This window comes from Drosophila hydei, unplaced genomic scaffold (genome assembly GCF_003285905.1).
Source record: "Drosophila hydei strain 15085-1641.00,03,60 unplaced genomic scaffold, DhydRS2 tig00000250-arrow-arrow-pilon, whole genome shotgun sequence".
Classification (NCBI taxonomy): Eukaryota; Metazoa; Arthropoda; class Insecta; order Diptera; family Drosophilidae; genus Drosophila; species Drosophila hydei.
In genome coordinates, this window is record NW_022045696.1 from 946,198 (window position 1) to 958,752 (window position 12,555).

General features: G+C 40.4%; 1 protein-coding gene across 1 annotated transcript in view; it reads right to left on the reverse strand.

Moving 5' to 3' along the window:
• LOC111604728 (allatostatin-A receptor) overlaps positions 1 to 12,555 on the reverse strand; it is a 64,992-nt gene that overhangs the window by 784 nt on the left and 51,653 nt on the right. Inside the window, exons 6-8 of the mRNA XM_023322900.2 lie at positions 6,934 to 7,052; positions 4,315 to 4,390; positions 697 to 852 (exon numbers count right to left, since the gene is read on the reverse strand). Coding sequence (XP_023178668.1) covers positions 697 to 852; positions 4,315 to 4,390; positions 6,934 to 7,052 — 351 coding nt within the window. The remainder of the gene's footprint in view (positions 1 to 696; positions 853 to 4,314; positions 4,391 to 6,933; positions 7,053 to 12,555) is intronic.

Consider the following 12,555-nt stretch of genomic DNA (forward strand, 5'->3'; position numbering starts at 1 on the left):
TTCTTTCTTTCTTGCTTAATCTTGCTTATATGCATCCAATATATATTCATCCGCATGCGACGTTTCCGTCCTCGGTCTGTTTTCCCGGCCGACAGATCCGTCCAACAGATATGTCCGACAGATCCGTCCGTCAGATCCGTCCGATAGATTCGTCCGACAGATCCGTCCGTCAGATCCGTCCGATAGATTCGTCCGATAGATCCGTCCGATAGATTCGTCCGATAGATCCGTCCGACATCCATCCGATAGATCCGTCCGTCAGATCCGTCCGATAGATCCGTTCGACAGATCCGTTCGACAGATCCGTCCGATCAGTTGACCGTATGCGATTGATCGTTCGTATGCTCATCTGTTTAGCTGTCGTTTCACCTATATACTTATGTCCATCAGCTTATTCGTCTGGCTGTTTTGCCCATCATTTGTTCCTTCCACTGTCTTGTTCGTATGTCAGCTTGTCCGTCCGTCCGACTGTTGCTTCGATTGTTCATTTGTTGTCTGTGCACTTGTCAGTCTATCTGTTCGTCTCTTTGTCTGTCCTTCCATTGTTTCTTCTCAAGCAAAACGTCTGTTGAGCTGAACTGAACATTGATTCAAATACTTAACTTTCTTTTTTAAAGACTTAGTAACTGTTCTTATTTAACTATTTATATACGTAGATTAAATTCAAATTGATCAAATTATAATCATTTCGCTTACCTTGCGGAAAGCCTTGCGGAAGTTGTCAGACAGAAAGGCGTAGAGTATGGGGTTGATGCAGGAGTTGGTGTAGGCCAGCACATGGGATATGATCTGAATGATGACAGTTAGGTGGGTCCCGCCGTACATGTTGAGCGCCTTCAGTACCAGTATAACCTGCAACATGCCCCAATTGGTGGCAATCAATGCATTATAGATTCTGCAATTGCTGCACATCATTAGTTCTCGTTCTCCATATCAATCACAGTCTCAGCTATTTCCGTTTCCGTCGCCGTATCTGCTGCCTCTCTGTGTGTGCTTGTGATTTGCAATTTGTATATTGCATTTGCAATTTGTAAGCGCATTGATTTTATGCAAACACTTTCACAAATGAGGCAAATGTCGCAAATGTCAGCAGCGTTTTCGCTTATTCAACATTCGAGCAAATAATTGCGACCATTTACTAAGAGAAAATGTCAATTTGTCGCCTAATGACGTCCACAATTGCGCCGAGTATGTTCGAGTTTCCGCAAGTGTATCCCCTATTTACCCAGTTCTTGTCTTTGGCTTCTGTTTTCTATTTCTGTTTGCCCAGCAGCCAAGGCATAGCCCCACCTACAGCTCCAGATCCAGCTGTTGCTGCTTCAATTCAATTTGAAGTGTGCGACTTTGAAATGCTAAAGAGGCTGGCAAAAAATATGCCAATATACTAATACACTAATATACCAATATACCAATATACCAATATACCAATATACCAATATACCAATATACCAATATACCAATATACCAATATACCAATATACCAATATACATACCAATATACCAATATACCAATATACCAATATACCAATATACCAATATACCAATATACCAATATACCAATATACCAATATACCAATATACCAATATACCATATATACCAATATACCAATATACCAATATACCAATATACCAATATACCAATATACCAATATACCAATATACCAATATACCAATATACCAATATACCAATATACCAATATACCAATATACCAATATACCAATATACCAATATACCAATATACCATATACCAATATACCAATATACCAATATACCAATTACCAATATACCATATACCAATATACCAATATACCAATATACCAATATACCATATACCAATATACCAATATACCAATATACCAATATACCAATATACCAATATACCAATATACCAATATACCAATATACCAATATACCAATATACCAATATACCAATATACCAATATACCAATATACCATACCAATATATACCAATATACCAATATACCAATATACCAATATACCAATAATACCAATATACCAATATACCAATATACCAATATACCAATATACCAAGAGACCAGAGACCAAGAGACCAAGATACCAAGACCAAGAGACCAATAGACCAAGAGACCAAGAGACCAAGAGACCAAGACCAAGAGACCAAGAGACCAAGAGACCAAGAGACCAAGAGACCAAGAGACCAAGAGACCAAGAGACCAAGAGACCAAGAGACCAAGACCAAGAGACCAAGAGACCAAGAGACCAAGAGACCAAGAGACCAAGAGACCAAGAGACCAAGAGACCAAGAGACCAAGAGACCAAGAGACCAAGAGACCAAGAGACCAAGAGACCAAGAGACCAAGAGACCAAGAGACCAGAGACCAATAGACCAAGAGACCAATAGACCAAGAGACCAATAGACCAAGAGACCAAGAGACCAAGAGACCAAGAGACCAAGAGACCAAGATACCAAGAGACCAAGAGACCAAGAGACCAAGAGACCAAGAGACCAAGAGACCAAGAGACCAAGAGACCAAGAGACCAAGAGACCAAGAGACCAAGAGACCAAGAGACCAAGAGACCAAGAGACCAAGAGACCAAGAGACCAAGAGACCAAGAGACCAAGAGACCAAGATACCAAGAGACCAATACCAAGAGACCAAGAGACCAATAGACCAAAGACCAATATACCAAGAGACCAAGAGACCAAGAGACCAAGAGACCAATAGACCAAGAGACCAAGAGACCAAGAGACCAATAGACCAATATACCAATATACCAATAGACCAAGAGACCAATAGACAGAGACCAATAGACCAAGAGACCAAGAGACCAAGAGACCAATATACCAAGAGAGACCAAGAGACCAAGAGACCAAGAGACCAATATACCAAGAGACCAAGAGACCAATATACCAAGAGACCAAGAGACCAATACCAGAGACCAAGAGACCAAGAGACCAATAGACCAAGAGACCAAGAGACCAAGAGACCAAGAGACAATATACCAATATACCAATATACCAATATACCAATATACCAATACCAATATACCAAGAGACCAAGAGACCAAGAGACCAATAGAGACCAAGAGACCAAGAGACCAAGAGACCAATAGACCAATAGGCCAAGAGACCAAGATACCAAGAGACCAATATACCAAGATACCAATAGACCAATAGACCAAGAACCAATAGACCAAGAGACCAAGAGACCAATATACCAAGAGACCAAGAGACCAAGACCAAGAGACCAAGAGACCAAGAGACCAATAGACCAATAGACCAAGAGACCAAGATACCAATAGACCAAGAGACCAAGAGACCAAGAGACCAAGAGACCAAGAGACCAAGAGACCAAGAGACCAAGAGACCAAGAGACAAGAGACCAAGAGACCAAGAGACAAGAGACCAAGAGACCAAGAGACCAAGAGACCAAGAGACCAAGAGACCAAGAGACCAATAGACCAAGAGACCAAGAGACCAAGAGACCAAGAGACCAAGAGACCAAGAGACCAAGAGACCAAGAGACCAAGAGACCAAGAGACCAAGAGACCAAGACCAAGATACCAAGAGACCAAGAGACCAAGAGACCAAGAGACCAAGAGACCAAGAGACCAAGAGACCAAGAGACCAAGAGACCAAGAGACCACCAAGAGACCAAGAGACCAAGAGACCAAGAGACCAAGAGACCAAGAGACCAAGAGACCAAGAGACCAAGAGACCAAGAGACCAAGAGACCAAGAGACCAATGAGACCAAGAGACCAAGGAGACCAAGAGACCAAGAGACCAAGAGACCAAGAGACCAAGAGACCAAGGACCAGAGACCAAGAGACCAAGAGACAAAGAGACCAAGAGACCAAAGACCAAGATACCAAGAGACCAAGAGACCAAGACAAGAGACCAAGATACCAATAGACCAAGTATACAATATACCAATATACCAATATACCAATATACCAATATACCAATATACCAATATACCAATATACCAATATATCAATATACCAATATACCAATATACCAATATAATGTAAGCAAATCGATATATCAATTTATCTGCTATATAAATTTATCGAATTATAAATTGATAAATATACCAATTTATCAATATATCATATTATCGATAAATCAATTGATCGATACATAAATTGATAGATTCGCCCATTTATCGAATTATAAATTTCTCGATATATTAATTTATCGATGTGTCTCGTCTCGTTTGATTTTGAGTTTTTCGTTATTTTGACTAAAATAGTTTGTGAAGACTTAACGGATAATAGACCTCGGCTGGCTTTCTATATCCCTTCGATCTTATAGAGCTGTGCTACTCACGTGTATGGGCAACCAGCAGATGGCAAAGGCGAGGACCACAACAACAACCATACGTGTAACGCGTCGCTTGCCCTTGCTGGAAGAGAGAAGATAAGATAAGATAAGAGGGTATATATTTGATATGTTATATTACATGTTTGCATGATTATGCATGTGGATGTGTGTCTAAAAAGGAAAATAAATATTGGCATACGCAATCTGATTTATGAACTCAGCCAATGCTGGTGCAGGCCGTTGGCAGCAATTGCTAACGCCAAATGCACAAATGCGTCACGCGGCGTATGCGCAATTTGCATATGCACTCGATGCCCATATACGTACATATCTAGGCATGTAAGCATGCTTGTGTCTGTGGTAGGTATATAGAAATACTCATTTATAAGCATACACCCACGCACACACGTCCTACAATCAAATGTTGTGCGGCAGTAATGCAGGCATAATGCGGAATTGGATTTTTGATTTGGCTGCGACAAAGCAGCACATCACGCATACGCAGCGTGTGGCGCGCTTTAAAGTCGAGCGGCAAAATAACAAATACGACTGCATTCGACAGTGTCGACGTCCTAAGGGATACCCTGTATAATTCAAATTGAGAGTAGAGTATTCAAATAGCCAAAGTTCAAAAGATATCTCAACGGACTTCAAGGCAAAGTGCAATGCCAAACGAATCCACAAATTGATTTACCCTTCACAAGTGTAGTCATTGGGTTTATGGCTTAAAAACGCAATTTAAAATGTGTTTTGCGATTCACAAAGTCACGAAGGCTATTATTTTATTTGTTCTCTTTGTATGGCATCCTTTACATCTTTTTTTTCCTTTACCAGGTACTTTATAGCTTCCTGACCCTCAACTGTATATATTTATATATATTTTTTTTGATTAAATAACACTTTGATTGAACTTGAATCCCGTTTGTGCATGTTAGCGGAAAATGCATTTCGAGCATTGCATAGCATTGCGATTGCCTGAGTGGAATTTGCACTGATTCAATGATTCGTTAAAAATAGAACCGAGGCGTGTTGAATCAGTTAGGGAAATCATAAAAAATTGTCAACTTTTTCTACTATATCCAAGAGCAGCATAGAATATCAGACGTCCATAACTCTCTCTTCATTTTTTGCAGGCAAGATTTCACAGAGAACTAGCACAAACTCTGCCTCTTGGTGTCTGTAAACTTGGTTGCTTGGCTTTGTGTCAATAGTTTCGCGAGTAAGACGAAGTTTGTGACTGTTTGAATACCCTGCTCAAAGCTAAAATCTGAGCTAATATTATTTTTTTTGGCTGGTTATATAAAAGCATGAAATAAACTTGATTTCTTTATTGAATTTTATGGGCTGAGCACAGCTCAGCTTAGTCAAGAATATAACAAAGATTTCAAGGCAGATGCCGAATAATAGTAAGTGGCTTGTCTGTGCTTTTCTCAATATAAAAAAAAAATACTAAAAAATACTTTTAAAAATCTATAAAATGAGTCCTATATATAATAAAAATAACTTAATGTAATAAATAGAAACAAATATTATTAAGATTATCAATAGACTTGACAGTATTTTTAGTCTTATGCAGAGGTCAGATGTAACCATTCTCAGCGAGTCTATTCACATTCAATTCATGCAATTTCATATTCATTTGCTTCAATTTATGGCTTAAAACTTCTAGTATTTCAGCGCTTGTCCAAATCTGAGCTTGAAAACATTTCTGTGATTATTTTATTTTTTTTTTTTAAATTACACAAGTTTAATTCATAAATAATTAAAAAAAAAACATTTTAAATATCAACAAAAAGAGCTTTGTTGTATAGAAATGTTCATGACACTACAATTTAATTAAAATTATTCTTAATCATTATGTACGCCGTGAAATGGATGAAGTATGGCAAGTTTGGCGAACAAATTTATTATTTTGATACAAATTTTCACATTTTCAAGCGTAATTTTTATATATTATTTTAGTCTATTCAAAATAAAATGTCAAGCCAAGCTCAACAAAAAACAACTATCTGATGGTTAATGGCATGTCAAATAAAGCCGTATTGTCAACTAAAAGTTATGAAGCTCTAAAAAAACAGGCTTTAGATATTCGCAGAATTTCATGAAAGCAGCAAAGCCATAGGACAATAAAAGCTCTCGATTGTTAAGCCCGAGTTAATTATTTACGATTATGGCGAGCTCAGTTTGTAAAATAACAAAAATAAAATCAAATATTTTTGGGCGTGCAACAAATGAAAATTGGAAAATCACATTGAACAGGGAAAGGAAGAAGGCATAACAAACAAACAAGAGTAAAAGTAACAGAGTGAGAGAGAGAGAGAGAGAAGGGGAGAAAGAAAGGAAAGAGTACTTAAAAATTTATGAGCTGCGGCCACGAAGCTCTCCACTTGGTGGCGTAGTAAAAGGGCATTCATCATTGTGAATGGGGCAGGTGCCGTTGTCGCCGTGTGTGTACACGCGCGCTCGAATGTGTGTGTGTGTGTGTGCGTGTGTGAAGTCAACAAGCAAGGAACAAGGGACCCTCAGGCTCGTCATGCCAATACCAATAGCAAATCCAAACATGAGCATCTCTTGTTCTTGCCTACACACGGCGTATACGCAATATTTGAACTTGTCTTAACTCACCGCGATTCGGCCGATGGCTTGCAGCCAGGCGCACTCTTCCACAATCGCGCCAGCATGCCCATGTAGAGGAAGCAAATCAATGTCAATGGGGCCACATACGAAGACAAGAAGAACGAAACCTGCAATGAAAAGGAAATGGAAAATTATTGCCAATGGACAACAATCAAAGAGTCCTTAAAGTGCTGCAATAAAACTCTAAAAACTTCGACGCAGACAGACTGTGTCTTAAGAGCTGCCAGGTCCCGGCGTGCAACAAATTTGCAAAGTATTTTCCTTGTTAACGGAATTTCATGTGGCTGTTAAATAGTTAATAAAAGTACCTGCAAGTTCAAAACAAGTTAAGTTGGAAATATTTTGCCAAGGTATTTGAGTATACGCGTGCCAGACCCCACGCACCCATATATATATATATATATATATATAGGCTTTTAGGTCACTATTGGCTGCGATTCAAAAAATGCCTAGCATTTAGATTAGACAACCCAAAATATTTCTTTCTAAGCTCATTTGCAGACGCCAGCTGTAAGCTTCAAGGGTCAGCAGACAGGCTAAAGAATGTCTAAATACATTTTTTGTGGGTTTGTCGAATTTATTTTTGAAGTTACATAAACTTAAGTCATAATAAACTAAAGAAATATATATCTTTAATATCAATAAAATAGACTTTATTATAGAGGCAATTTTATGGCATTAATGTTTAAATATGACTTTGGCTTTGTGACTGCCAAGGCGCTATCTGAAACATAAATATTCACAACCATCACCTTTGAAGACCTTTGAAGCGATGACTTAGCCAGCAACTAAGACGCACCAAAAATTTTGATAAAAATATAAATAATTTATGTAATATAATAATTTATGTAATCCATAAAAAATGTCAAGGCAAGTTCAGCAAAAACCAACTCTCAGTTGTTCAATAAATTTTCAAATAGAGCAATGTAGCCAATTCAAAGCTGTAAGCCTCTAAAAAAAGCACCTTTTATTGAGGTCTCTTTTAAAGAAAACACAACTCAAATTGGCAACAGAGCAGCCAAATACTGCCCATTAGGCTTAACAGCTTTGTCTTCTACAGAGATGCGACTACACTCAACATCTTATGGAATTTGGCTTAAAAGCATGTGAGAGTGGCTTTAAGTTTTCATACACCTTCGCCCACTCTCAAAGTACACTCAATGAAATGGGCATGCTGATGTTGTGTCAGCCAGCAGCTGGTCCGTTAGTGCTACAGTTCCAAGGACTCTTTATGGCAAAATATATAGGTTATTTGTGAAATGTTTACAAAAGCGACAAATATTTGTATTTGGCCTTAGTTGAAGGCTGTCAATTCCTACAATTCAGCCAAGTAGGAATGGAAGCAGCAACGTTTAGGTAGTAAGTATCTTCGAGTCGATTATACCCGGGAGGAAAGGAAGCAGCAACTTTGAGTGCGAGCCGGACAAGACCAGAGTCTAGGAAGAATCTTTGAGTCGGACACAATCGAGCATCGGCACAGAAGAGAAGCATCTACGTTTAGCTAGTAAGTATCTGCGAGTCGAGCATACCATCAGCGAGCATACGACCATCGATAAGAGCGGGAAGCATCAATGATTCCGTATTGAGTATCTTCAAGTTGGGTATGCCCGAGCATAGGGAGAGATCAGGGGAAGCATCAACGTTTAGGTGATGAGGACCTTCATGTCGGGCACACCCAAGTATGGGTAAGGAAAAACGTTTGTGTAGTAAGTATCCTTGAGTCAAGCATACCCGACCATCGATAAGGCAGTAGGAAAGCATTAATGCTCATCTACAAGTCGGGTATGCACGAGCATGAGTATGAGTAGGAGGAGTATGAGTACCTTCAAGTCGGGCACAACCGTCGGGGGCACTTTGAACTTGTTTTCGTTTGTCGCAGCTCGGTTTGTTTTCCCGTGCGTCCTGTCAAAAACAAAATAAACACTATTTCGAATGTTAATTTGCAACGTGGAATCACTTGCAAATGGCTTAATAAAATAAATTTAAAAGTAAAAAAGACAATGCCAAAAATAAGCAACTGGCGACAGTTGTTGGCCACGACCAGCGGCCATTTCGAATCTTAAGTCCCTTTCGAACTTGCGCCCACCGCCCCCTCCGCTGTTGGCTTTGAGTGCTGCGGCATCTGGTGCCATGTCAGCGGCTTTTGTTTTTGCATTTGAGATTGCCAAAAGCAGCGAACCGTAAGGCTGGCCAGATACCAGATACCAGATACCAGATAACAGTTACCAGATACAGGATAACAAACACCAGGCGGCGCATACATGGGACGGGGCACAGTCCGACATCCGTTTTCCTCTAATTCTGACCGACACTAATATTGCTCAAAATATTCCGTGCCTACTTCAGCCGTTGTCAAACAAATTCACACTTAATCTTTTGCCTAGAAACGCCTTAAAGCCGACGCCTTAAATCATTGCCAATAAGCTAAAGATAAAGCCAAATATGGGTTTTGCTACCTTATGGCAATCGGGTTGAGGTCTTAGCTTGAGCTAATGCCAAACTAATCTCTGAATCTGTTCTTATTTTAAGACTCATTGGGTTAAGCTTCGAAATAATAATCAGACATGAAAATACTCTATTGTTGGGCTGTTTAAAAGGAGACAGCTGCCAGATGCTGGGCTTTCATTATATAAAAGCAGTGTTGGATAGCACTTGCTGGAGTTCAGTGTTGATAAAGTCTCTAAAATATATGTTAAGCAGATTTAAAGTGAGTTTGTAAAATGCGTAATTCCAAGACGAAAATGATGCATGAAAAAAAGCTATAACTGCTGTTGCCAGTGTTGGAAAATGGTTTGAGAGATGTCAAATTAGACTGCTCTAAGTCTAGTAAAGTGAAACATTTCATAGTCTTAACTTTTTACTAGCGAGTTGGTAGATATGCAACACCTGTAACTAAGAAAAGCAGAAGCAGTGTTGATAAACGATTTTTTTTTGGCTTTTAAAGTGCACGAAATATAAAATATGAAGCAGCTGCAATATATGGCAATGCTATCAAGGTGAGGTATTTCTTAATAATTATAATAAGTGTTGAAAAGTATTTGTTGCCTGGCTACAGTGTTGCAAAATGGTTCGATATATTAATATAAAATAAAATGCGCGTGAGTGCTGCGGTTTTAACGAGACTTATTGTTGGATTCAGCTTGTGGTAATCGATGAACAAAATTCAGCAGCTGCAGCAGCCGCAGCAGCATTAACTGAACGGACCTGAATCGGGCTTGTAATTCATTCGTGGCGCGATAAGTTTCAAGTAGCTTTGAGCTGGCAAAAAGCCGCTAGCCAAGTGTAAACGATTAAAAGGGCCGAGAGGCTGCAGCGCCGGCTGTGGGGAAAACAATAAAACACACTCAGCGGTTGAGCATGCAATAAGTAGACGCTGGCAAAATGGGCTGGAGATGGGCGCAGGCTCGGGTGCGGATCCGGATTCGGATACGGATCCGGGTCGCAGTCTGGTGCTTGATGCGCCTAGTAATCGTCGGCGAATTGTAAATTTCAATGAAATGCTTAACCAATACAAAAAAGCTAAAGGTGGGCAAATGTAATGAAATGGAAAACGGCAAAGCCAGATGAAACGAGGCTAAAGGAAATCGCGCATGGCCCAATTGTTAATAATCGTTGGCATGACCCAAACCATCCAGCACGCTGGCAGTGGGTGTGTTTGGGTTACATTTCATTCAGTCATATGGCAAAATGGCCGACAGCGCCGGAATTGGAATCACTTTGGCCGTGCGTATTACACGCCATGGCCAATGAGCATGTCCCGTGTTATCGGCGACAGACGACGACGAGGCATAATCTGCACTGACATTTGCGCCTGAAAGGAGCTGCCAGAATGCCAAATGCCACACTCCGCTCCAGTTCGCCCCACACATTTATCGTGAATGCCATGAAATGAGCGGAACGCTGCAAATGTTGCGATTGTTTTGCAATCCTGACGTATTAATTAAAGTGTAAATTGCAAAGGAAGTTGTTTGCAATGACAGGCGGCATAGCGAAATGATGATGATGATGATGATGATGTTGATGCTCATGATGATGATGATGATGACGATAAAAACATGTATTGTGTAACCTGCCTCATATGCCTATAGCCTGCTTCCTGCCTGCTTTGAAGCAGACTAGAGAAATATGAAATTGACGAAATAAAGAAGCAGAAATTGTGTTTTCAGCATTTTAACAAAGAAAATCAGTAACAAAATGAACAAAAAATCAACGTTCATGCCAGATCATGTGTTTATGCGGGGAATTTGATGTTAAAGAGAGAGAAAACACGACACGGAGTTTGGGTATGAGAAGGCTACGCTCATGGAAGATCCATCTCAAAGGCAGGAACAGCTCGCAAAAGTATTTGGAAATTTAAAGAATTTTCGTTGGCAACTCTTGGCTTTCTGGACAGAAAAAATAAAGGCAAAGAATGACAGTTAGAAGTAGAGCATATGTAGTACATTGTAGTAGAAGTACAGTACCACAGCAAGCAAGAGGAGCCTAGCAGCAGAGCAATTGTTGGCTGCTGCGCTAAACAAATGGAAAGGTGAAAATTTGCTGGCGCATGAACTGAAACTGAGACACGTTGACCAGCTGCCCTGCACTTCTCCAAGATGGGGGCTTCTGCAACGAAATGTGACAGGCGATAAACGAAAACCTTGCCACGGTCAAGCCTCGTATTCATGGCCAGAAGATAACGCAATATGCCGCAAGGCAAGACAAAGTTACTTTGCAACTTGCTCATGCTTGACATTGCACCTTTCGATTCGCATCTGTTCGGGTCGATGCAACATGACCTGGCTGACCAGGCTTTCGCCAATTATGAGCAAGTCAAAAAGTAGATCGATTCATGGATAGCGGCCATTTTGACGATGGCATACGTCAGCTGCCAGCAGGAGTTACGAAGATTCAAGATAAAGCCAGTTTTTCACATTAAAACTTTGGTTTTGAAATAGCCAAAAGGAAGTTAGAATCTTTGCCAATATTGACATTTAAAAGAAATTCCTAATGAAGTTGGAATTCTCTATAAACTTGGCTCCGCTGAGACTTCTGTTGCTCTGTGTGGCGGCAGGCTTGGCAAAACTATTGAAACTTTAATTTAATCATTTCAATATTTAACATGGCCATGCCCGGAAAAGTAGGGCTAATAAAGCGCGTGAAGCCGTCGCGCGCTCAACTTGATTAATTTGGTTGAGTGACAGCAGGCGCGACAGTTGCTAAGACCAAATCCCAGGCGCAATTTGAGCACGCCAAATATTAACGACTCGTTCCGGTCCCCGGTGCCACAAAGGCCTCCCCCGCCCACTCCAAACTCCCCCAGCCGCCGCTACTCTAACGCCCTCGTCTGTCATATGGCACACACTTCAGTTTATTGCTTTTTATTGGGCGGCTCATAAAGTTTAAAGGCGCGCAAAAAAGTTTTTGTGCCTACAAGTTGTGTCTATGCGAGAGCTGTCGAAACGCTCCCCAGCTTGGGCCAGCTCATTTCGCTTTATAGTTAAGTTTCACTGCGTGCATATGAAGCTCAATCTAGGGCCATTCCGACTATGGCCTACAATTCTGAGACGACCCAGTCGACAGGCGAAGTTTTATGCTGTTTCAAACTTTCTATATAGTTATGACTGTGCA